Source organism: Notechis scutatus, chromosome 1, assembly GCF_049901735.1.
Source record: "Notechis scutatus isolate UNSWTSFEM ecotype Mainland chromosome 1, rNotScu1.2, whole genome shotgun sequence".
NCBI classification, from domain to species: Eukaryota; Metazoa; Chordata; class Lepidosauria; order Squamata; family Elapidae; genus Notechis; species Notechis scutatus.
This window is the reverse complement of record NC_142009.1, coordinates 246,773,563-246,800,807: the sequence shown is the minus strand read 5'-3', so window position 1 is coordinate 246,800,807 and position 27,245 is coordinate 246,773,563. Positions and strand designations below refer to the sequence as shown.

The 27,245-nt window shown below is 36.9% G+C and overlaps 1 protein-coding gene across 3 annotated transcripts in view; it reads left to right on the top strand.

The window, feature by feature from the left end:
- Positions 1-27,245, top strand: part of GALNT18 (polypeptide N-acetylgalactosaminyltransferase 18) — a 342,012-nt gene that overhangs the window by 291,573 nt on the left and 23,194 nt on the right. For all 3 annotated transcript variants that reach the window (XM_026664840.2, XM_087950986.1, XM_087950985.1), the window contains exons 8-9: positions 224-361; positions 1,761-1,856. In XM_026664840.2, the coding sequence (XP_026520625.2) occupies positions 224-361; positions 1,761-1,856 (234 nt within the window). The remainder of the gene's footprint in view (positions 1-223; positions 362-1,760; positions 1,857-27,245) is intronic.

The window sequence follows — 27,245 nt, the reverse complement described above, 5'->3', positions numbered from 1 at the left end:
TTGACAGAAATGTTTTCCAGACCATGTTACTATTTGATTTTAATTGTTTTGGAATCTGGAAATTGTCTTTTCAGAAACGATCATTGAGGAACTGATTAAAAATTAATACCTGTGGGAAGTTTTCGCTTGTTCACTAAAGTTGAAACCTTAATGAAATAAATGGTTTATGTATGGCAAGAATGACTTTGATATTCCTGACCTTCCTTCTGGCCTTCACGTGTAGGATTCTGGAATTGACATTGGGGATATCTCAGAGAGGAAGGCCTTGAGGAAAAAGCTGCAGTGCAAGACCTTCCGGTGGTATCTTGTCAGTGTTTATCCCGAGATGAGAATGTACTCTGACACTGTCGCCTATGGGGTGGTAAGAGAAATTGTATTTGCTTGAGCAGACTTAGGAAGGAAATAGGGACAAGCGGTTTCCTGCAGGTGGACTGACCATGGCCCACAAAGAAAAGCTTTAAAAACAAAATGTGTCTGTTTATAATAGCAATAGACTTATATAACACTCCATAGTGCTTCACAGCATTCCCTGGACATTTTACAATGTCAGGATATTTTCCTCAACAATCTGGAATTTCATTTTACTCACCTTGAAAAAATGGAAGGCTGAGTCAACCTTGAGCCGGTCAAGATCGAACTCCAGGCTGTGGGCAGAGTTAGCCTGAAATACTGCATTCTAACCACTGCACCACCAGGGCTCTGGTGTTGCAATTACAACTGAGAATGTTGTGATTAATCGGCACTGGATAATAGTGTTCATAATGATATAAGCATTGCCCTGATGGATCAAATCCCTAACTCATCTACTCCAGCAGTCTTATCTTACAATGGCCAACCAACTGAATAAGGAAGCTGACTAGTCATTCAGTAGATAACCTTTAGAGGCAGTCACACTGCCATCAAGCCACTGATCCCCATGATTTCCATAAGTTGGTCTACCTCTTTTTTGAACCCAGTTATGTTGGTAGTCAGCACCAAATCTCATGATAGCACATTCCAAAGCTTGTATAAAAATATTTTGGCCTTAAAAGGGGGTGGGTGGGTTATGTGAATGTTGTATTTTTGTTCTGTTATGTACAAAACAGTAGTATTTTGTAGTACTGTGAAACAAGTTGGATATTAAAAAATTGAATCCAAGGCATTGGGAAGATACTTTGAATACAATTTACATTGTATCATCTGGCAGTAATAATTACTTGATAAGGGTTTTTTGGGGGCGGGGGGGTGGAATGCACATTGATGATCTGAAGTTCAGCTAAAACTGAACAAACCTCTTGTTGGAATCCTAGTGAATTTTGAAATTCTTTTTTAAATTGAAATTCTTTGAACTTTAATTGAAATTTTTTTTTTATTCAAAGTTGGTTGTAAGGTCTTGAAGACCTTACCTTATCCCAGGCCTTGCATTGGGGTGGGTGGAGCTCCCTGTTGGATGTGATTTATCTGTGTTTTTGTATGGAAGGACCAAACCATCTTGGTTTGCTTTCATAGTTTATTATACTGTAAGTTGTCCATAGACAGTTCAGAGTCAGGTGGTGCCTAAATTTAATTAATTAAATATTACAGACTATGCTGAAGTTTCACAGTATACAGTATTAATTCACAGTATTAATTTAAACAGATTAGCTTTTTTTTCTCTCAATGATAATTAAACATCTATTACAAAAGTAGAGTTTCAAACAGGTATAATTCTTGTACTGTTTTAACAAGTAATTTACATTCTTTTTTTCTGAGTCCTTACCCATCCTCTATATATTTCCTAGCTACAGAATTCCCTAAAAAGTGATCTGTGCCTTGATCAGGGACCAGATACAGAAAATATTCCAATCATGTACATCTGCCATGGAATGACACCACAGGTTAGTAAGATTAATCTTGCATTTTATTCACACCCATATGCGGAAAGAACTGTACTGTAACTAGCAGTTATTTTTTTCTACTTCAATACTTTCTAAGACTGTTAATAATAAATGGAAATAATATTTGTTCCTGATGTTAAGTATTATGAATCTCTTAATTAGTGCCTTGTCAAAAAGTCACAATGGACAATTAAGAATGCAGAGAATTGTTGGCATAGACTTTTACTATTCTTCCTGGAAAAAATGTGAATGCAACATTAATGATTTCAGGGACAATTATTTTCTCAATATTTCTACATCTCACATATTAATGTCATTTAAAACACACATGTGCACACACACACTTATTCTTCCAGTAAGTATGCTTGAGTTTATAATAAATGAGTAGAGAATTATAGTTCTTTTGGCTTTTCAAGAAACAATCAGGCATGGAAATCTCATGGTTTAATTTTGGACTTTGTTATAGAAGCATTACATAGCATCACACTAATCATTTCAAATGTTGCTATGAGAGTTTTATTTTAGAGCTATCTATTCTGATTTTCTAGAAGAGCATGTTTTCTAGATAATACAAGATGAACCAGGAATAAAGAGATCCAAAGACCATTAGAAACTAGAGGGCTGCACTTGTAGTAAATAATATAAATGTTTGCTTTCCGGTTTAGTTCCTTTTGAGAGGAGACAGGAAAGCAGCCACCCCAAGGAAAACCTTTTCTGTGTGTGATCTGTTGAGTTGATTGGAATCTTAGAAATCCTACATGGAATTCCTAGTGGCTTACAGTCCCATATTAAACATACATGTATCACTGGATGGCATCTATTAGTTATCTTCAGAAGTTTTACTTGTCGAATGTCAAATAGTAATAGAAGTGAATTTGTATGAATCAATGCTATCTAAAACTGTATGGTTAAATCAAATTACTGGAACTGTGTAATTGTGAATTGATAAATATTCATATTGTCCTTAAGATTTTTTTCAAAGACCTTTATCACATTCTTTTTCTTTCTGAGATTCTTATACATTGCCCATACATTGCCAAAAATGTGGTCTACATATTTTATGAAGGGGATGCAAAACATTTGACTAAAGAACCAATGTCTAACAGGAAAAGATTTCTTTAAATTGAGAAATATTGGAAAGTTGATTGTCTTTGTTTAGTTTTTGTTTCTATATATAATCATGAAAAGATATTCAGCCTCTATTTTCACATCTGGTAGAATTGGTTTTCTTGTGTATGTATTTAAGATGTATTTAATATTGATTGTACCAGTGGGGGTACAGTAGAGTAAAATTATGAATGATGAAGAGAAATTTTCAGAATCTGCTTAGACACTGCACAAACTAAAGCTTTTTTCTTCTCCTCCACCTTATTTTAATAACTATCTTTTGCCAAGGGGAAATTCTAACAAAATTCAGTGTTCTTCAAGTAACCAAGTCCTTCTGTTATTCATGAGTTATTAAAATGCCTTTCTTCTTTACCTTCAGGAATTATTTTATAACATATTTTGATGTATCATGAAATTACTTTTGTAGTATTCTAAAAAGACACTGTTGCAAATTCAGACTGAAAAAATGCTTGGAAACTTCCAGATTATATTATAGCACACGTAAAAGGTTTTAATATTAGTATTTATTTATTTTTTGCATTTGATTGACCTGTTTTGCAACTAAGTGCAACATAAATGAGTTCTTGCATAAATGTCCTGTTAGCGTTGTAACTTTTTCCAGAAACTCAGGATTAGCACTATACTTTCATTAATTAGACTTGATGTAGATTAATGTTGATTATAGAAAAAAAAATTATGATCTGAACTACGGTAGATGATTTTCTCCAAAATTGACTTTGATAGATGTTGGCATTTTCAAGGAACTCCTAATTTTGTGTCTTTATTAGCCTATAATTCTGTTTACTATATTTCCTTGTGGGGATAATATCAACATGAAGATACATAGGACAAGTATTAATTTCCAACTATGTTGTCCAGTTTATCAAGTTTGAATACTGATAAGTAGATAGACATGGACCATGTGCAACCCTCCAGATGTTATTGATCTGCATCTCACATCATCTGTTATCATTTAGTTCCAGCTAAAAGAAAACTTTATTGCCCACCCATGTTCTAGAGGTGAAAATGTTTGGCAAAAATGTTTATGAACCAGAATGTATGTGGACATACCTGTCATGGCTTATGTCATGAAAATGTGATAAAACTTCTGCCATTGTTTTTTAGACTAGCTATATCTATAAATAGCTTCCTTTATGCTGACTTTTGCCCAGAGGCCATGGTTAGTGAGATGGTTTCAACTACCTGATGTTGCTACCTTCATCTTCCAGAATTAGAGGATGAACCAAGCAATTACTGTTGAAGCTGAGAGACGATTTAAAATCCACATATATGTATCATTCTTGCAGCTTCCAACATTTGTTTCAATATTTTTCTATTGCTTTTTATTTTAAAAAAATGAACATGGTTTACATAATTAATATATTTTTTAAAAGGAAACAGAAAAAAGTTATAAACCAGTAATATATCCTGCATTGAACAGAATAAAGAAACATTAAAAATAAAAATAAATTAAGAAGATGTATAGCAGCTGATAAGAAACTATAAGAATAGATAAATAAGGTAAAGAAATAAGGAAATATTAAAAGAAAATTTGGCCGAGGACAAGTTAAGATGGCCTATGCATTAGGGCGTCTTAACAAATGGACATAGCATAGCAGATGTTAGTTCAATCTAGAAATTGCATTAGATGAAGCACACTTCAATATTTTAACAAGATGAATATACTGAAACTAATATATACATACTGTGCTATCATTAGCACATTCTAGGGCATCTCCAGAGTATGCTTGCAAAGAAAAATACCAAATGCTCACAGTATCAGAGAATCACTGGGATGTGAAATAGGAAGCTTCCATATTCTGTTTTTGGAGTATTCAATCCAGATGGATATTCCATTGCAGCTGCATTGCTTATTTTACAAAATATATTTTGCAAATACCATTTTACTATATGTTTGTCAGATTTCTTTAATATGTGTTTCTTAGTTGCTGTTGTTTTCAAGCAGTGTTCAGACATTTAAATTACACAAAAGAAGTATCATGTGAAACTATAAAAGTATTTTTTTAGATAGAGACCTAAGTCCAAGGCCAAGAATTTGGAAGAACATTTGAGAAAAGATTGAAGAATATTTTGCATAAATGTTGTGTCTACACACTGTCAGCCAATTTTTAAAGCATCTGTTAGTTACTTGATCCATTAAATGTCAAGTAGTAGCTGGAATGTTATTATGAATTTGGATATAATTCTGCCATTAACTTGTGTTTTATAGAAACAAGTGTCTGAAAAGAAAGACCATTAAGAAAGACCATTCCCTGAATCATATTCTTTTCAAAAGTAATTAGTTCTGGTTTCATTAGAAAGTGAGATGCTTTAATTCTATCATTATGTTTTCTCTTCTTTGCCTATCAAGGACATTTTTTCAAGTATTTATAGAAATAACATTACAGGATCAAGTTAATGGAAGTTAATGGAATGAAAAGTTGCAATTTTTTTCCCTGTGGAAATGACCTGCAGTTAATGATCTGAACTCTTCTGCTATAAGCTTTGGCGCTGTTATCAATATAACTGTCTTTATTTCCTATTAAGAATACGTTGCTCCCTTTGTGAAATACAATTGCATATTCAAATATTAAAAAGTATGTATTGTTAGGGTTCTATCCCCATTACTTTCCAGATCTGTACAATCATATTTCTCAAAATGTTTGCAACAGCACCATGATGTCTAACTAGCCTTTGACATGACCCTGAATCAAATTTGTTTTTCAGGGCAATCCCTTCCATTCCATCTAATATTAATTACCATTGATTTAATGATAGGAAGCCTTTCCCCTCCACCCTTTATTCAAACAGAGTTTTTCCTTTTCCCCATCAAAGGGAAGGTAGACTTTGGAATGCAGCTCTCAGATATACTGTATTCTTTTCCCCTTTAGGTGAAGAATGGGCTGCCCCCATTCCAACAGAAAGAAAATGCTTACACGGAGCCTCCATCTACATGCTCCTATACGTGGTAGGGCCTGTGCCAATTGGAAAAGTCAATAATGCAATAATTGGACTTAGGTTATAAGACATGCCAGCAAGTATTAGGAAGTGATCTGGCACATATGTTGCTAGTGCCATTCTTTATTTAATTATCCCACCCTATACCCTTGCCTATAGATAATAATCTTGCTAAACTAAAACTAAACTAAACTTGCATCATTAAAGAACCAGAAGTTCTAGGGAAGAGCTGGCTTGACTGTCTTCCTTCCAATCACACTATCTAAATTTCACTGTCTCTTATTCCTCTGGAATGCACTTCCTTGCTCCTGGAAATCTAGATATCACAGTATGAGGATTATGCCAAATCCTGCAGGTTTGGGGCAGCTTTAAAAAGAAAAGGATGTTTATTTTAAAAAAAAAAACTTTGGAGGTGAGCAGAAACTATAGTAAGGCACCAAATTCCTAATATAAGATATCTTTGTGTTTTATCATATGTCTGAACTATCCCATTTTTAAAGATCATTTGAAACAAAAATCACTGAGGTAATGCCAAATTTCAGCTTTGTGTAATTCAGTTCTGACAGTCATTTCAATAGAACGCTATTAAACAAAGCACTCTTGTTACTGAAAATTCTAAAAAAAAAAAGCTCATATGCATCAAATCAGCATTTGTTTTCTGAAAACAAAATGAGCAGGTAATCAAATTAACAGTGTTTCTGTGGTTGGCCATTTAAGCGTACACTTTACTAATCAACTTGGACACAGATAATCTATCATTTGAAAGTAGGGGAGGGTGGGCTCTAAAAGCTATTTAAACAGTGTCTTTGCAGGGACCATCAAGTTTTGGATATTTGCATAAGCAGAGGAAGAAATTTTTCTCAGATAAATTGGTTCATTTCAAGAGATATTAGGCAGATATATTCTGTTAGGGCAGAGTCTATCCTTGGCAACAGATGGAAAGGTCACTGGACTTCTACAAAACACTGGAATAAATTGTACATGAATGTGTTAATGAGAATTTTATTTTTGTATTTTGTTCTTTCAGATTGCATGTCTCCTCTTTTACTCTCTGTAATTAAGCATATGCCTACAGGCCAGATACAGCTATAAATATCTATTCTACCTCAATCTCAGGGCAAAAAAAACCCAGCAGATTCAATTCTGCCAGATAAGTTACTTTGCTGGAGACAGAAAAATAATCAATTCATATGACATACACACATACTTACATACATACATACATACATACATACATACATACATACATACATGATTTGCCTATTGCAAACACAGGACATAGAATCCTGTTCTATGCATTAATAGGTCCCATGGCTAAACTTGGCTATCTTCCCACATTATCAGGTCAACAAATTTTGGGCCACTCTTTAAACAGACTTCAGAATCAACTGCTTCATGTTTACATAACAGTTCTATCTGGTCTAGATTGGTGATCTGATTTGCCAGTTTCAATCTTTGTACCAGTATCACCTCATACTTTATACCAGCTATAAAAACCTTTTGTGGCATCGGGACAGGTTATTTGAAGAACCACTTATCTCTAAAATTTTTCCCCACATTTAATAAGTTTCAGCAGAATGGAAGCCATTGAAGTCTAGATAGTGCCATCCATCAGGGTCTTGGAAACATGCCTCCTCTGTCTATATGCCCCCAGAGATCCATATGGTTCCCACCCTTACAAACTTCTGAAAGACACTGAAAATTTCTCCCAGATTCTGGGAGAAATGCTAGTTGATAACCCCTTATAAGATGTCTGCGTGTTTTTTTCCTGGACAGGTATCATGTTCCTCTTTTTGATTGTTTTGGCTTGTTATTACGTAAGGTGTCTAGAGTTGGTTGGAATGAGATATTATTTAAAACTATGTGAATAAATTCATGGAACATTCTCCTTTGTCACTGGATCTAGGAGGTACCAGGTATGTCTTCTGTCAGTCCCTAGTTGTGAGTATCTTGGAGGGCATTCTATTTCACTTGTTATTTCCATTTCGATATTAGCTGGAGTTTATAAATTCCGCCCCCCCTTACAATCTCTCTATCTCTCTTTCATCCTACCTGGGAATCTCAGAAGTAAGAGCTGGAGCTAGCAGATGTCATGCAAAAGGAAGACATGTTCTCTTTTTTGCCCTCATGTCCTCCTTCCAATTCCATTTTATCATTTGTATATGTTCTTGAAAATGAAAATGAAGATTGTTGTTCTTGAAAATGAAGATTGTTGGAAAATGATAAAATTAGAGTTGGAAAAAGCAATTTCATATATATATATATATATATGTTGTATGTTGTGCCTCCAAGGTTTGAACCAGGTCAGTCAGCAGATGTAGGCTCGAGTGAGGAAGAAGATCTGGCATTGAGATTCGAGCCTGCATTACTGAGCGACGTTGAGAGGAGTCTGGGGGAGGAGGAGGAGTTGAATCTGAGAGATGAGCCTGATTTATTAGAAGTTTCAGAGGCGTCTTCCTCTTCTGGAACTCCCTCCCTGATTGCACCTCAGGTGTTAACTGTTAATCAGGAAAGTGTGCCAGAGGCTTCAAGCGATGATGAAACTGCCGGATGCTGGCTTGATGCTAGGACTAGGAGAAGATTGAGACGTCAATCTCAATTAGAAAAGAGACGTCCAGCCAAGGATTAATTAAAGAGACTGACACGCCCCTTCAGGGGATATATAAGGAGCGTGTTAACGCCTCTCCCCCACTTGAAGCAAAGTGTATTTTTGGTGCGAAAGAATTGCGTATGGCTGCGGCATTGTGATTTATGGACAGTTCAGACTTGCCAGACAGATTCCAGGAAGACTGCCAAGGACTTTGAAAACAAGCAGTTAATTCTTTTGGGTCTGGTTTTGGTTTGCTTGAATATTTGAACTTTGGATTCTCACCTATGGATACAGGTGAGACAGAACATATGTGTGTGTGTGTGTGTATGTATGTGTGTGTGTGGTGCATATATATATATATATATATATATATATATATATATATATATATATATATATATATATGTATGTATGTATGTATGTATGCATGCATGTATGTATATATGTATATATATATAATATATAGTATGTATATATATATACTATATATATATAGTATATATATATAGTATTTAGGTTTCTTCAGGTATTTTCCCACGTCTTAATATTTGTGCTTTTATTATAGCGATGTTTCGGCAGAATCTCATCTGCCATCCTCAGGCTTGTGTATTGGGTTCTTTTTAATCTTGTGTGTCAGGCTTGGCAGCCTTTTTTTGTTTGAATTTGATGCTGGCTTCCTGCTTTATTTGAATGGTTTTTTCCTCATCCTGATTGGCTGGCAGTCTAGATCTGTTTTTATTGGTTTTTGAGTTGCTGTGTTCTTGATTTCTTGGCAGCATTGTGTTTTGTGCATTGGGGTTTCTTAGTGCAGCTTGGTTTCTTGAGAATGGCTGATAATTATTTATTAGGAAGCTAGGTTTTATTTGGGTAGCTGGCTAAGACGTGTTTGGGCTGGGGGTATTGGGGGGGGGGTCTGTTTGTGTTTAGGTGCTTGCCTGGATTGTGGTATAGAGATTTTTTTGTTTGTGAGTGCCGGCTTCCAGATAATTGACAGTCTGGTGGAGTCATCTCTTCTATTTATGCTTTCAGGTCTTTTTTCAATCTCTATGGCTTCTCTGATAAGTCTGTAGCTGGGGTTTTCTATAGCGGCTAGGGTTTTGGTGCCATTGAAGTTGATGCTATGACCTATGGCTTTCATGTGTTGGATTAGTGAGGAAGCTTTTTTACTGTATTTTTGTATTCATCCAGGCGGGTACTTATTCTTCTGTTGGTTTGTCCTATGTATGTGGCAGGGCATGATGCACAGGGGATTTCATATATGCCTTGGTTTTCTAGGTCAATTTTATCTTTGGGGTTTCTTAGGATGGCTGCTATTTTTCTGTCCATTTTGAAGGCACCCAAACAAAAAACAACTGCCAAGCCTGCCACACAAGATTAAAAAGAACCCAATACACAAGCCTGAGGATGGCAGATGAGATTCTGCCAAAACGTCACTATAATAAAAGCACAAATATTAAAATACCTGAAGAAACCTAAATACCATACATATAAATACCTGCGAAAACATAAGAAAACGTGTGTGTGTGTATGCAGGCCAAGTACATTTTTTTGCAGTTCTTTGCTCTACTTTTTGTTATGGATAGCTAGAAATCAAACAGTAAGTTCTCTTTTTTTCTCTTCCCATTTGTCCTTTTTTCCAATTGTCCATGTCCTCTTTTGCTTATTCAGATATCCAGCAACCCTATTTTGGCTGAAATTGGAGAGATTTGTCTTCTTCCTCTTCTTCCCCTTCTTCCTCCTTTCTTTTCTTGATACCAGACAATAGGAAGCTCTTTTCTCCATTAGAGATTGCTCAATTCAGGAGTCTCCCTTTCAACTTGCAGGACATGTATTTTTCATTCTTAGTGGTTTTAAACATTTCTGTATTCCATTCTCCAAATCAGTCTCTCTTTTCCTAGGAGTCAAAACTGCTAGCAGACTCCGGAGCCATCTACACTACAGTATGTGAAATGTTTTATACCCCTGAGGGTATAAATAGCAAATAGTGTAGGGCTATAGGTTAGCAGTGTCAATATCTTCTTTTACCTCCCCATGATTTTTTCATATCTAGGTGATCCTTTTAGTAAATTAAATATTCCAGCCTGCTCCTTCTGCACTAAGAATCCCAAATATACCTTTAGGTGAGAAGGTCAGTGTAGAAATGTGATGACTAAACGAATAAAAATATATTCTTACCTTGAATTCTTCCTCTCCATCCTCCAAACAAGATAGGGGAGATGGCAAGGCAGAGGTGCACAAATGGCAATTTGGGACAGGAAGAGCTTCCGGAATCAAGTACAAATGAAGGAACACTAAGTATGTTTTCAATATAGCCTGAAGCTTCAGGCAAAGAAGTATAGATCTGCTCTGTGCGAGTACAGGAAACGGTCTAATGAACTTAGCATTCAAAAAAAGGTTGTATGGAGGAAAGAAACCTTACAGAAAATCAGACATACTCCTCAACATTAACGGGGTAGCTTTGTGGTGAAATAATAAAATTTAAGGCACTTGAATGAAGCTTTGAGGCAATCTAGCTGATCCTTGAGGCTTTAACCAGCTTCACAATTTTTTTTTTGAGGAAGCATAGCCCGTGAGCTAGGGGAAAGCTGGGAAGCATTTGGCCACAAGTTTGGATGCTAGCTATGACTGGCTTGAATGAACTGGGTTATTACAAGCAATGTTGACTACCATAAAAAAAGATTAGGGCAATGGTTTTGGTGGTGGTTCCATTAAGAATGGAAGAATTGCCATAAGGGAGCATTTGTCCTCTCACCATCTGACCGACAGGGCAGCAGACAGATGGTGCTTTATATCCAAGAGCAGAAAAAGAGCTTTCAAAAAACATTCTGCAAGTGTTGGCCTTTTATCAGAAAGGAGATGGTTGGTCAAGCCAAATTTCCACAAAAACTAGTTGAGCGATCTGAAGTACTGAAGGGAGAAGAAAGAATGAAATGATCCCTTTTACAAAAGTTGTTAGGGATCACCAGAGTGGCATTTAGACTGTTCATTCATGGCAGATTTATACTGAACACCATGGCTTCCCCTACAGGGAGGGCAAGAAAAAATTCAGTTGACATTTGGTAAGTGGCAAACATGGGCTTTAGTCCATTACATAAACTGCAAACAAGATAAAAAGTTTTACATATATAGGCATATTCAGTTGGAGTTGGGGGGTTTAAATAAATAATCATACATAAGTGATAAGACCTGCCAGCAGTAGAACATAGGAAGCAAGCCCTCTCTATTTATCAGCTCCCAGTTTTAAATCTTAAGCCTATTCCTCCCAACATTATGACCCAGGTTGTTCTGGGTAATATGCTGACACTGTTAGCTGCTTAGAGAGGGCTGTAAAGCATCATGAAGTGGTATATAAGTCTTAGTGCTATTGCTATAGAATTCCAGTGTCTCCCATTTCTTGTTTTTAACTGTTCAAGTGTCCTACAATTTCAGACGACAGCCAAAAAGGGTGGGGGGAGGGGGAAGCAAAAAGAAAATGACAGCTCAGTTTTGAAGGGAATATGTGGAAACATCTTTCTAAAGATCTGAGAGCAAAGCCAATCATTTCTTTTCCGTTTCCACTCTGATGAGAAAGATATAAAAATGATATTATTCCAGATCTTAGGAAATCTATTCCATGCTTGTTAATTCCAAAATCATTTTAAGGATATATTGACTTTTTTTTTTCATTTTGTATCTCCAGGAGCAATGAAAAATAATATTAGTGTGAAACCTAGTTTATAATCAGACATAATAGCAGAGAAACAGCAGAATGCTCTAAGACAGTTATATTAATTTATTGTTTCAGAAGCATTGTTTTTATGTGGTTTGTAAATTATACATTAGGGCAGAAGATTCCAATTTGTTTACTTTGGGATATTTGTGCTCTTTCATACATTTTCATAGATCCTATGAATCATAACATCTAAAACACATATGGAAGTAGTTTGGTTGTCTCAAACAGGGTATTACTTTCTATTGTGCTGGTAATTGCTAAAGGTTAGAACAGCTTATGGCAGTGATTAGAGAAGCATTATGAGCTTTTTCTGAAATTAGTATGCAGCAATGAGCATTTGGGCACTTCAATTCACAGACAGTCATTCACAAACTGGTACATGATACAAGTTAAAGACATTTTTAAAATTCTGAGCTTCAGTTATATATGATATGTAATGTATGTGTGTAGGTGTGGTAAATTCACTGATTATTCATTTATGGAAGTTTTAAATCTATTATCACATGTAGGATTTTCAGACATAAGTCATGCAAGATAATCATTTTAAATATACTACCCCTTATGCATAGTCCTTAAAATCCAATAATCTGTTTTTGGGGGACTGTCATGTTTTAAACATAAGCGGGCAAAATGAGTCAGTTCACAGTGGTGTGTCACAAAAAAACATTAGTATTTCAATTCAGCGGATGGTATAAAGACATTTCTGAAGCAAATGCATTGTGCCTAATAATATAATACTAATAAGATACTAAAATGCTATAATATGTAAAAGATATTGGATTGTATGATTGTTGAGTTGGTGATTGTTTGACTTTGTGATGTTGATAATGATGAGGGCGAGGACATTCTCTTCCCAATGGATCTTTACCCTAGCACACCATCAATGGTCCACAAATTACAGGTTGGGAACTATCTAGCTAGCACATCCAACATCTTTGTTCCTGTTATTTTCTCCTGTAAGTCTCAGAGTGATGCGGCAAAGTGTCAGTAACTAAACACCATTAGTGTTGGTCTTTTGTTTCATGCAATGGTTTGAAGTGGCACTGCAAATATTCTTCTCTATGCTTGTCAAGATAGAATAGAATAGAATTCCTTATTGGCCAAGTGTGATTGGACACACAAGGAATTTGTCTTGGTGCAAATACTCTCAGTATACCTAAAAGAAAAGATACATTCATCAAGAGTTAAGAATCATAAGGTACAACACTTAATGATAGTAATAGGCAGGGGTGGGATTCTAACAGTTCGCACCTATTCTCTAGAAACGGTTGTTAACATTCTAAGCAGTTCGGAGAACCAGTTGTTAGAAGAAAATACTGGCCTAATCCTGTAAGGAAGGCAGGAAAGAAACATTCTGATGTTGCTTACAGAAACTGCCTCTCCATTAATCCTTATAACATTCTTGGCAGGACTAGATTTCCTGTCTCAGGAACTTCTCTGGAGTTTTTTTCCCCTCCTTTGCTGGTAATTTGCTTGTTTGGAGTGACCATTCAAAGTTACAATGGCACTGAAAAAAGTGACTTATGACCATTTTTCACACTTACAACTGTTGCAGCATCCCCACAGTCATAAGAGGCCAGGCGAGGAGATGCGTGCCTTGATGTGAGTGATATTGAGTTGGCCACGCTCAGCCAATAACATGACCACCAAGCCATGTCCACCCAGTCACATGACCACCAAGCCACGCCCACCACCTAAGCCACACCCACAGAACTGGTTGTTAAAAATTTGAATCCCACCCCTGGTCATAGGGTACAATAAGCAATCAAATCATACTTGGAAACAGTCAATATAAATCATAAGGATGCAAGAGACAAAGTTACAGTCATACAGTCACAAGTGGGAGGTGATGGGTGATAAGGAGTGATGTGAAGATTAACAGTAATAGTAGTGCAGACCTTGTAATAGTTGAACAGTGTTGAGGGAATTATTTGTTTAGCAGAGTGATGGCTTTCGGGGGGAAACTGTTCTTGTATCTAGTTGTTTTGGTGTGTAGTGCTCTAAAGCGTTGTTTTGAGGGAAGGAATTGAAACAGTTTATGTCTGGGATGTGAGGGGTCTGTAAATACTTTTACAGCCCTTTTTTTGACTCGTGCAGCATACAGGTCCTCGATTGAAGGCAGGTTGGTAGTAATTGTTTTTTCTGCAGTCCTAATTATCCTCTGCAGTCTGTGTCTGTCTTGTTGGGTTGCAGAATCAAACCAGACAGTTATAGAGGTGCAGATGACAGACTCAATAATTCCTCTGCAGAACTGTATCAGCAGCTCCTTGGGCAGTTTGAGTTTTCTGAGTTGGCGCAGAAAGAACATTCTTTGTTGTGCTTTTTGATGACTTTTTGATGTTAGGTGTTCATTTTAGGTCATGTGATATAGTAGAACCTAGAAGGTCTACTACTATGAAGGTCTCTACTGTTGATACAGTGTTGTCTAGTATTGTAAAAGGTGGTAATATGGGTGGGTTTCTTCTAAAGTCTACCACCATTTCTACGGTTTTCAGTGTGTTCAGTTCCAGATTGTTCCGGTTATACCACAAGGCAAGTTGTATAACCTCCTGTCTGTATGCAGATTCGTCGCTGTCTCGAATGAGACCAATCACTGTTGTGTCATCAGCAAACTTCAATATTTTAACAGATGGATCGTTTGAGATGCAGCAGTATGATGCAGCCCTCAACCAAACACAACTCCAAATATTCTTTTGTACTTATATAATGAAATATTATAGTAATATTTATAATCTGCAGGGAAAACTTATGCAACTCTGTGTATGTTGCAATCATAGGTTGAAAGAAGAAAAGGAAAACTATTCTTGCCTTTCAAAATTTCAAACAAATTTAACAAAGTAAAACAATGATCTAAATAGCATGCAGAAGGCACTTCTTCATTTTTATGCTTGCTCTGGCTTATAACATTTTAATAAAGCATTTATAAAAATACTACGGAAACTAAGATAAGGATTTAGTTGAGGATATCGTGCACCAGTTTGTTTGTTTTTTTAACTAAAAGAAAGCTGTCAATACCCGACTGGACAAAAAATGAATATATCATGTTGACAGCTGCAACTAAAAACTAAAGAAAACAAGTACAAGCAAAAACAGCAAGTAGAGGATTGCTCCTTGGGTTGCAGTCTGTGCTGCAGATTCCGGAGAATTTATTTTCAAGTATATATGTATGCAATTACAGTATTGTAATGTCATTTAATTGATTTTAGGATAAATTTTCTCTAATGCCACTTTAAAATAGGACTTTTATTTTCTGAAAAAAAGTCAAGCAAGTAAAAGTGAAAGCGGAGGAGGGGAAGGGGAAGGGGAAGAAGAGGAGGAGGAAGAAGCTAATTTGGTGACTTGCCTTCATTGATAAAAATGGGACAGAGGAGTATTGCTTCCCAAATACTTTTAAAGGTATGCTTTACATAAACATCATTGAATGAATCACATCCCTTCCAAGTTTGGTACACTTTAATTTTTATCTGATTCAAGTCATTTCGCAATTTACAGGTAGTCCTGGTGGTATGATGGTGCTGAACGAATGCTAAGTGACAACTGGTCCTTCATGTTCTGGCCAAATCAGCACCTCCACAGTGATATGATTATGTTCTGGATGCTTGGCAACCAATTCACATTAATACCGTATGTAGCAGTAAGGATACTGAAGGGTTCTCATAGTTCCTGCCATCTTACTTTTCCTTCAGAGCAGAACAAGCATAACATCAAGCACCCTTTTGTTGCACTGCTAAATACCTGGGCGGGGCAATACATAGAATCTGAAAAGTAAGACTTATCAGCCTAGCAGCTTGACAGTTAATATGTATTGATGTGCTTAAGATGCTTGGTGCAGACTAGGGATATCCAGGTTCAATCCCCACTTGACCCCTGAAGTTCATGGCTGACTTGGGGCAAGTTACTGTTTCTCAGTGCAACATTGTGGTTCTAGTGGGATCAGCCATCACAAACATTCTGAGGAAAGATAGCTTTATTGGTGAAATAAATAAATGCTATGAAAAAAATGTTACCAGTAGAAATAAACATTTCTTCCATTCACTTATCAAATCAAATTAACCCTTATTACAGCCATACTCCAGCATACTATTAAGTTACTTATGTTTTTTCTCCTTAGGAGTTTTTGTGGGACTCTAGATAAGCATGGCAACTTGTGTTTTACACATATGCTGAACCAATTTGCCATCCACAAATTATTCTGAAATGCGTACAATGTGCATTTTAATTGTATATGGAGATAAACATGTCTGCAGATTTTTTTAAAAAAAACAGCAAACTGTGATTGTGTTCCTAGATTTTAGTCTCCTACCACTCTGTGCAGATTTGTATTTTACACATTTCGTATTCAGCAGTATTGTGCACACTGCAAACTTGGTTTATATAGAATGAAGAGGAATATGGGTAACATTTCATTCTCTGGCTGAAAAGTAGTGGAATCATGTAATTTAATTAGATCTTGCTTTTATACTATGTTTTTCTGTGTATGCATCTTTGTAATTTTATCCACAGTTTCACTTGATCATCTTGTTTATTTTCCACATACATATATAAATATACGGTATGTTATATAAACTGACACAAAATATGAAATCCATATGTGGTGTGTAATTAATGTACAAAAATACACATTCAAAAGGACCACACAAATTAAGACAATATATGATGAAGGTTCACAGAGACAAACATTTTTTGTTTTTTTGTTTTTTAGTTTCGTTAACTCTATGCAATTGTCTTTCATTCTAAAAGAAAAGTGTATCATGTTGATGCCGTTACCTTGCTTCCTTTCATCCTTGCACTGACTTGCTGCTGTTTCACATTTTATATTCTTCCACTGCTGAGCTTTTGAAAATGTAAAGGCACTTACAAATCAGAGTAGGTTAAGTTATTCATCCTCACACTTTTAAATGTACAAGCAGCCCTTATTTCCAGGTAGTCACACACACACTCACACACACACACATATAAAATATGTCTAAGGTATATGACCTATTACTTTGTTGTTTGTATGTATATTGAGAGCTTATGCACCAGAGTCAAATTCCTTGGCCAATAAAGAATTCTATTCTAAAGAATTCTATTCTATTTAATAACCACAGTTAAAACTAGCAACTCGGTTGTTAAGCAAATTGGCTCCTAAGTGAAACTACAATTGTGTTTATGATCTTATTCAACTTTCCTTTGCTCTTACCTGTGGAGATCTAGGGGTGGGATTCTACCAGTTCGCACCTATTCGCTAGAACCGGTTATTAACATTCTAAGCAGTTCGGAGAACCGGTTGTTAGAAGAAATTACTGGCCTAATCCTGTAAGGAAGGCAGGAAGGAAACATTCTGGTGTTGCTTACAGAAACTGCCTCTCCGTTAACCCTTATTACATTCTTGGCAGGACTAGACTTTCTGCATCAGGAACATCCCTGGAGTTTTTTCCCCCTCCTTTGCTGGTACTTTGCTTGTGTGGAATGACCATTCCAAGTTACAATGGCACTGAAAAAGTGACTTATGACCATTTTTCACACTTACGACTGTTGCAGCATCACCACAGTCATGAGAGGCCAGGAGATGCGTGCCTCGATGTGAGTGATGTTGAGTTGGCCACACCCAGCCAATAACATGACCACCAAGCCATGTCCACCCAGTCACATGACCACCAAGCCACACCCACCACCTAAGCCACGCCCACAGAATCAGTTGTTAAAAATTTGAATCCCACCCCTGCGGAGATCTTAGCAATAACAATAGTACTTAGACTTATATACCGTTTCAAAGTGCTTTACAGCCCTCTCTAAGTGGTTTACAGAGTTAGCAAATTGCCCCCAACGTTGCCCTCATTTTACCGACCTCAGAAGGATAGAAGGCTGAGTCAACCTTGAGCCTGGTGATATTCGAACTGCCAAACTGCAGCAGGCAGGCAGCAGAAATAGCCTGCATTACTGCATTGTAACCACTGCGCCACCGTGGCTCCTAAATGTGGGGATGGGTTGCAAAGTTATTATTTCATCACCATTGTAACTGCAAGTGATCACTAAACAATACAATCCCTAAATGAGGATTGCCTGTACATTTAAAAATGTGAAGATGAATAACTTAATAGCTTAACCTACTCTGAAGCCAGGCAGCTGGAAAGGCAAAATTCCTGTGTCAGGGGTGTCAAACTTGCAGTCCTCAGGCTGGATGTGTCACACACTGGCCACGCCCACCCCTGGTTTAGTGAAAGGGGGGAAAGTTGTGATATGCCATGTGATGACAACGTGATGCCGTGAGTTTGACACCTCTGTCCTATGTGAAATTTCATCGTAACATAAGATATTTTTTGGGTACAAACATGTTTCATTGAATAAACTATATCAAACTAAGTGACACACCATGATTTTCAGACTGGGTTCATAAAACACAAGTATTTCGAATCAAGCCAATCACATTTTGATAAAGTGTTGCATATTGTGTGAGCCCAACAATAATCAGTGCATTTTTCTTGTCAAGAATAGTCCCAAGATCCTATTTTCTAGGAGAAGACATAGAAAAATACATTTATGTCTATGAGACATAATAATAATTAGTTGGTGAGTTATCTATTGTTGTCAATGACTAGATCATATAGTACATATTTAGTATCTTCTTTGCAAGACCCAGTACTATGGAAAGTATTTGAAATGTTGATTCATCAATGCATTTTAAAGATCTTTTTTTCAAATGTCAATATTTTTTTCTGTTTATTGATTTCTATTTTGGATAAAATGTTCTTTTGCTGGGATACACAGTGTTCACCTCAGGCTCATTTTTGTCCCAGAACAGATTGTTACATATCCACATTGTAATAAACCTGCTAGGTGCTTGTCCACAAACTTAAGTGAGAAGATATCCTAAGTAAATTGTTCAACTAAAGAGGGAATATGTAATTATTTATTATTTATTTTTATCCCACCTTCATTAAAGGAGTTAAAGGCTGAAATATATACCATGATTTTACATTTCTCAGTCTTAGTTCAGAACAGGTAATGTCTGTTGATGCTTTATCTTACTCTGAAGAGGTGTTATGATAGAGATTTTTTATTAGGGATACCAGACAAAAACCAATAATCATGTCTCTCAATTTGTCCCAGAGTTTAGGGTGGGAATTAAATCAAAGGAGGCTTTAAATACAATAAATATCATAGAGAACATCCCTGTGGAGATACTGGTATATTTCTCAACTGAATTTTAGAAAAGTATATATCTATAGTTGTTATTTAGACTTCTATTTCTATGCCACTTCAATCAAATCTTATTTCTGCCAGTTCTCCATTGATCAGTAGTGCAGATGTTTGTTGGTGGTATGTAAGAGTCTGGTGGAAGATTGTTAAATTGCTGTCTCCTATTCCCTTTCTTGAGCATTGGTGCAGTAATGGCCTCTTCGCAGGGTTGTTTGATCTACACTAGTAAAAGCAAAATCAAGACTTCTGTATTTGGCTTTACATGGACTGCTCTTGAAGACCACCAGAAATTCCAATTGGTGCAAAATACATGTACCCACATATTAATGATGCAAAATGCAGTTACCTGCATGTTTATAGGACCGTCTCCTTCCTGTCATTTAACACTTGTGCTGCAGAGATGCATATTATTCAAGATGGTGGTTGTTAATATGTTTCAGTGCATAGGGATATATAAAATCAGACAGATTTTTGCTGCCTAATCTAAGCAGAGAGTACCTGTTGGAGTTCCCATCTACTGAAAGATATCTCAGAAAAGAATATAAAAACGGTATTCTGTGTAGGAATTCCCACCTTCTGGGGCAGAAGTGGTTCCAAAGAAAGGGAGCTCCCATATAGGAAACCCCCTTTCAAGTGTTAGCTTTCCAGAAATGTGTAAAACTTTGCTACTTGAGAGGACCTTTGGGATCTGGTTATATAATGTTATTGTGTAACTGTTATATTATGGCATATTGTTGTGTACGCATTGCTTTTCATTATCTTGTGGCTGCAGCTCCTACTATTACCTAGAGCCGTGATGGCGAACCTATGACATGCGTGCCACAGGTGGTACGCAGAGCCATTTGTGCCGGCATGTGAGCTGCAGGCAAACATCTCACTGTGCATGCATGTGCCTCACCGCTGATTTTCAGTTGGTTTGAGGCCTTTTAGGCCTCCCAGAGGCTTCAGGAAGGCTTCTGCGGGCTTTTCAAGCCGAAAACTAGGCCCGTTTCATCACTTCCTGTTTTTCTGGAAATACCGGAAGTGATGAAACGGGCCTAGTTTTCATCCTGAAAAGCCTGTAGAAACCGGCAGAAGACTTCCTGAAGCCTCTGGGAGGCTGAAAAAGGCCTGAAACCGGCCAAAAATCAGCTGTGAGGCACAGTGCAGGTAAGGGGGCAGTGGGGGTGGGGGGGGTAGGGATTGTGCGCGCATGAATAGGAGGTATGGGGGCACACATTGTCTTCTGGGTGCTGGCAGGCAAGCACAAGCATGCAAGCGCATGCACAATTTTTGGCACAGGAGCCCAAAAAGTTTAGCCACCACTGACCTAGAGTCTTTTAAGGCTGAGGTTTTAAATTTTAGAAACAATTAAAAATAGCAATAACCATTTACTGACTTCTTGCTAACTCAGGATAAATCTATTGCTAACATAACATTCATTCATAACTTTGGTGTTCAAGTCTGTCAACCTCAGAGGGCTGACACTGCCTTGAGTTGCTCTTTGGAAACTTGGCTTTTCCCACAGGCACTGTGTTCAGCTGAATGGGTGATCACCTTTAATTGGGAATGACAACAAGTATTTGTTTTATGGACATATATTGTTTTATGGAATGGTTCTTTTAACTTTGTAAAGCCACCCAGAGTTGCTTGGATTTGGGCTGACCTCAAAAAATTTTTTTAAAAAAACCACAGGCAATCCTTGTTTAACAGTTAGGACTGCCAACTTCATGGCTAAACAAAGCAGTCATAAAAATGAAAACTCACGTGACCATGCCAACTTACAAATTTTTCAATAGAATAAATAAAGTATAAAAAACAAAAAGATTTCTCCTTCCAAATTAGATATTGTATCCAACAGATAAGGAGGTATATATTGTAAATAACTGACAAAATAAAAGTTAATGCTGCAAGAGAAATGACTTTTTTCTATGATATACTTATTAAACTGTCCAAAACATATTATAAATGGAACAGTGTATTACTTAAAAGCAATTTAAGCTAATTCTAATTTGTCAAGACAGCAACATAAATTTAGCACATAAATAATCGATTTTCAAAAGCTTCTCTTTTTTTTTAATATTCACAGTCGTGGAATAAGAGGATTACGGATTAGTAAGTGGTTAAGAATAGACACAGTAATGAGGCAGGAGAAAGTGATGAATTTTATAACTAAAGAAGTACTAGGATATTTACTGGGACTTAAGCTATTTAAATAATCTGGAACTACTGGTGGGTAGTGAAGGAATTAAGCTTTTCAATGACACCAAATTATTAATATGGGGGAAATTGAAGCAATGAAGAGCTGGATGAGAAGTCTAGAAAATTACAAATAGTATGGAATGATACACACTGGGACAAAAAACAATTAAGAAAATATAATGTAATAGATGCACGGTAAGGATCTAAACCATGTGTGCATTTGTGAGCCTTGAGGTCATGGTGGGTAATTCATTGAAAACCCTAGTAATTTATAATTGTGTTGTGTTAGTTATTCAGCTAAAAGCCATGTTGATAATTATAGCAGAAGGATGACATATAAATAAAGATAAGTAAGGTATACAGAACATAAAAAGAGCTCATAATATGTAAACTGTGATTTTTCAACCATTGATAGTCGCCACATCTCAAAAAATCACATTATAAAGTTGAAAAGAGGCATGAATGCAACTGAAAATCAAAATAAATTGACAATCCATTGCATCTGGGATAAACTGGGCAAGGAAGTTATATTAATTTTACTTCAATTTTACAAGATCCATAGTGATTGGTCTCATTTAAGTCAGTGGTTGCCAACCAGTGGGCCGGGGACCACTGGTGGTCCATGAGAAAATTTTGGCGGTCCGCAGAGAAATGTCACCCCCAAAGCACCCCCCAAAGCAATTAATCCAGGCTGCGCGGGAACACAAGGCTTGCATCGCTTGCATTGAGAACAACACGAAGTAGTGAGGGGAGAGGGGAAAGGGTTAAGTGGGGGAACTTGCCCCATTTGCCCCAAGCACTTCGCCTGGCCACCGGGCTGCTTCTTTCCACTTCTTTTTTCTTCTGCTTTTAGCTGCACTCAAGGAAAGCAGCAAAGGTCTTTCTTTCTCTCTTTCAAACCGCCAGAAATGAATCTTTGGAACTCTGCAAAGCATCCTGCTCCAAGAGGCTGCGCCAGCGCAACAAGTCTCACAAAGACTCATTTCTGGCGGAGTTGGGGGAGAGAAAGAAAGACTTCTGCTGTTTCTGCTGCTTTCCTTGCATGAAGCCAAAAGTCAGTCTCTCTCTCTCCCTCTCCCTCTCCCTCTCCCTCTCCCTCTCTCTCTCTCTCTCTCTCTCTCTCTGGAGACAGTATCCTGAGATCCCAAATAAAGAATGATTGATCAGTAGGAAAACAGGGTGGGAAATTTTCCTGCAGACTTTTTTTTGGGATTTTCCCAGGGTCTCTGGTCCGTGGGATTTAAAATTATGAGTTTGGTGGTCCCTGAGGTCCAAAAGGTTGGCGGCCCCTGATTTAAATAATGGCTTCATTATACAAATGATGTCATTTGATAAACACACAATTACATTAATAGTATTACATGCTTTCATGTAATCATGAAAATGCCCTTATTTGTATTACTGCAAGTTAATGATGTCATGACACAAATGAGGTCAATTTCATATTTTTAACTTTAACAGGTAATCAGAGATAAGTTTCTTACCACCACCACCACCACCACCCAGCCTGGCCTTCTTCTCACTCTCTCTCAGTTCACCTGACAGGGTTGCTGTTATGAGGAAAATAGAAAGAGGAAAGTGTATTGGGTATGTTCACTGCCTTGGGTTATTTATAAAAACAATAAAGGCGAGATTACATAATTAATTAAATGAAGGGAGGGAGGATAAAATTGCTAGATGCCTAGAAGTATATTCCAGAAACCCATTGCCAGTGGGAACTTTACATTTCAGTTCAGTAGGCTTATTCAAAGTACATGCAGTTTCTGATTTTCTCTGGCAGAGAGAAGCAGAAAGCAGCTTGCGTCTACACGAATAGCATTATCTCTACAGAGCAAAGAATTTCTCTTTTGCTTCATTATTGTACAGCTCTCTGCACCCTTCAGACTTGATGATCAAGAGACTCTCTAGAGTGGTGTGTCACAGCAGACAGGTGTCAAGCACTGTTACAAAGTGCACAATCAGAGATGAAAGAGTCATACAGATTTCAGTAAAGTGTTTTAATGCAAGAATCTTGGAAACAATGATAGAAACCTCCAGCTTTAATAGTGAGTTCATCAAATGGACTCTCCTGGACTGTTTTAAATCTTTTCTTTCTTACTGATTATTTTTCTAGCCAGAAGTGCTCCTTATTCATTATTTTTAATTAATAATTATATTCTACGATTAATTAATTCTATGTTATTAATTAAATCTAGTCTATTGCTTATCTATAATGGTGCAGAAGGAAACTTTTTTTAAAAAAGCCCTTATAGAGAGGCTGAAATATTTGGAGAGTTGCAAATTTAGCTCAGCATTATTTGTTATTAGCTTGTTCATTTTCAGATTATCCTACTTATTCTCTTCAGAATTTCTCCCTTTGTTGAACCTTCATCTGGGAGAAGGGAACCATAAAAAGAAATCAACTAAGTCATCTTCTGAGAGAACACTCACCACAACCTGCTGCCGCTCCTGTGTTGACATTCATGTCTATCAGTGGTGGTATGCTACCGGTTCAGCCCGGTTCAAGCAAACTGGTAGTAAAAATCACTACCAGTTGGGCCCAACCAGTAGTAAAAAAAAAACCTCCAATCAGCTGAGAGTAGGAAAAAAAGTCTCTGACAATCAGCTGAGAGGATAAAAGACCAAAAAGCCCATGGGAGTGTGGGAGGGTTGCTTCTAGCTTTTCTTTCTTTATCCTCTCAGCTCATTGGCTTGTTAGGGTGCGTATGTTAGGAGCGCGCGCCTGCACATGATCACCCACCAAACCATAGTAGTAACTAAAGTAGGATCCCACTACTGATGTCTATATAAGGAGGCATGCCTAGATGTTATCTACATAGCCATCCAGGTCAACAGTGTGATGATTTTCTGAGCCTGGCTAAGCTCCTCTTAGTTGAACACTGTCTCTAGACATGAGAATGAATGAACAATGCTTTATTTATTTATTTATTTATTTATTTATTTATTTATTTATTTATTTATTTATTTGATTTGCCAATTGTTTACAAGATAATAAGTATAAGTGTATACATAGTTGTGAATACATGAAATGGGTACATATAAGAAAAATAAAAGAAGAATAAGAGAAACAATAGGACAGGGACGGTAGGCACGTTGGTGTGCTTATGCACGCCCCTACAGACCTCTTAGGAAAGGGGTGAGGTCAATAGTAGACAGTCTAAGGTTAAAGTTTTTGGGGTTTGGGGAAGAAACTACAGAGTCGGGTAGAGTATTCCAGACATTGACCACTCTATTGCTGAAGTCATATTTCCTGCAATCAAGTTTGGTGCGGTTAACATTGAGTTTGTATCTATTGTGTGCTCTTGTGTTGTTATGGTTGAAGCTGAAGTATTCATTGACAGGTAGGACATTGCAATGTATGATTTTATATACCATGCTTAAATCAGACCAAAGACGGCGTAATTCAAGGTTTTCTAGTTCTAGAATTTCAAGTCTGGTGGCATAAGGTATTCTACAATGAGTAGAGGAGTGGAGAACTCTTCTTGTGAAATATTTCTGGACTTTCTCAATTGTGCTAATATCAGATATGTAATGTGGGTTCCAGACTGTATTCGAGTATTGGTCTAGCAAATGTTTTGTATGCTCTGGTTAGTAGTGTGATATTACCAGAGAAAAAGCTACGTAGGATTAGGTTAACAACTCTTAATGCCTTTTTGGCTATGTAGTTGCAGTGGGCTCTAGCACTTAGATCATTAGAGGTGAGTATTCCAAGGTCCTTTACAGAGCTTGGGTCATCAACAAGATCTTGACTATTCAGCTTGTATTTTATTTTCTGATTTTTTTTGCCAATATGTAAGACAGAGCATTTATTTGTTGAGATTTGAAGTTGCCATTTGTTTGACCATTCTGATACATAGTCAAGATCTTTTTGTAGGGTAGCAGTATTGTCTGTGGTATTGAACAGCTTTACATCATCAGCGAAAAGAACGCAATTGCTCTTAATATGATCACAGAGGTCATTTATGTAGAGTATGAAGAGAGTTGGTCCTAGAACACTGCCTTGGGGGACACCACTATTGACAGGTACAGAATTTGATAGGACGCTCCCAATTTTGACCATTTGTTGTCTGTTTGACAGGAATGCTTCTATCCAGTTATTCAGTTGTCCAGAGATACCATAGGATTTTATTTTTAGGAGTAGTTTGTCGTGTACCACTGAATCGAAGGCTTTACAGAAGTCTATATAGATTGCGTCTATTGCTTTGCCCTGGTCGAGTTGTGTCGTCCATATGTTTTTGCAGTGTAAGAGTTGCAGATTACAGGATAGTTTTTTTCTGAAACCAAATTGTTTATTGGAGAGTAGGTTGTTTGTCTCTAAGTGGAGGATGATGGATTGGTTAATAATTGATTCCATGACTTTACAGGTGACGCAGCATAAGGAGATTGGTCTGTAATTTTCAACTAGGCTTGGGTCTCCCTTTTTGAAGATGGGGATGACTGTGGCTTGTGACCATAGGTTAGGCAAGGAGCTGGTCCTGAAAGATTTTTCAAAGATTATGCTTAGAGATTTGGCTATGGCAGTGGATAGCTTTTTTAAGAAGTAGCACATATTCCATCCGGTCCAATAGATAGAGATGGTTTTAGATTGCGTAGTGCTTTTTCAACATTGTCTTCTGTAAAATCGATATGTATTAGATCATTGTTGTTATCTGTGGTATGGCTAGGAAACTGAAGAGGAAACTGAAGAGGGAGAGGAAATATCAGCGCTCCTGAGAATTAAATACAAAAGACTCCCTAAACACTGAATCATTGGGATTTAAAGAAGAGCTTTCACAATCCCATTATATACTTTCTGTAAAGGTCATTTTAAGAAAATCAAGCTTTTAGGTGCACAGGAATTTCACAAAGCTTTTGAAAATCTTCAGAAAAAATATTCAAATGTTGGCTTACATATTATCCTTCACTTCCCATCTTTGACTAAAACATGAAATCTTCGTTTCTTTGAATTAGAATTCTATGTTGTTTATAATAGCATCTCATTGCTGGAAAACTAAATTCAAAAGCTCGGAATTTGCAGATCTCTTAAGTTCAGTACTAAGTGTGCTTATACTAAGTAGGGTGGGGAGGACCTGCTTTGGATCTCATGCAGGCTTTCACACAACAGCTCTATAGTATTCATTAAAGTAGCCCAATATTTTTGAGATTGAAAAAAGGAGCTGCTGGAGTCTAACTCCTTAAAGCTATTAGCATTCCTAAGCTGGCAGTACTCTGAACTGCCCCCAAAAAACATATATAGAATCCTGAGGGGGAAAAAATTTCTTTCTTTCTTTCTTTCTTTCTTTCTTTCTTTCTTTCTTTCTTTCTTTCTTTCTTTCTTTCTTTCTTTCTTTCTTTCTTTCTTTCTTTTCTCTCTCTCTCTCTCTCTCTCTCTCTCTCTCTCTCTCTCTCTCTCTCTCTCTGTCTTTTTCTCTCTCTCTGTCTTTTTTCTTTCTTTTCTTTATCTCTTTATTTTTTTGATTTAAATTTATTAGCTGCCCGAATCCAATGGACTCTATTAGGCTACCTTAGTAGCAAAGGATTGATTTGCTCCCTTGGAATTGTTTTGTGAAGTGTTCACATCTATGTAGCATAATTCCTTGGAACTGCATTACTTACATGGAGGAGGTATGAAAACCATTAGTTTTCAGTACTTTGGACAAAAAAAAAAACGCACAGGGAG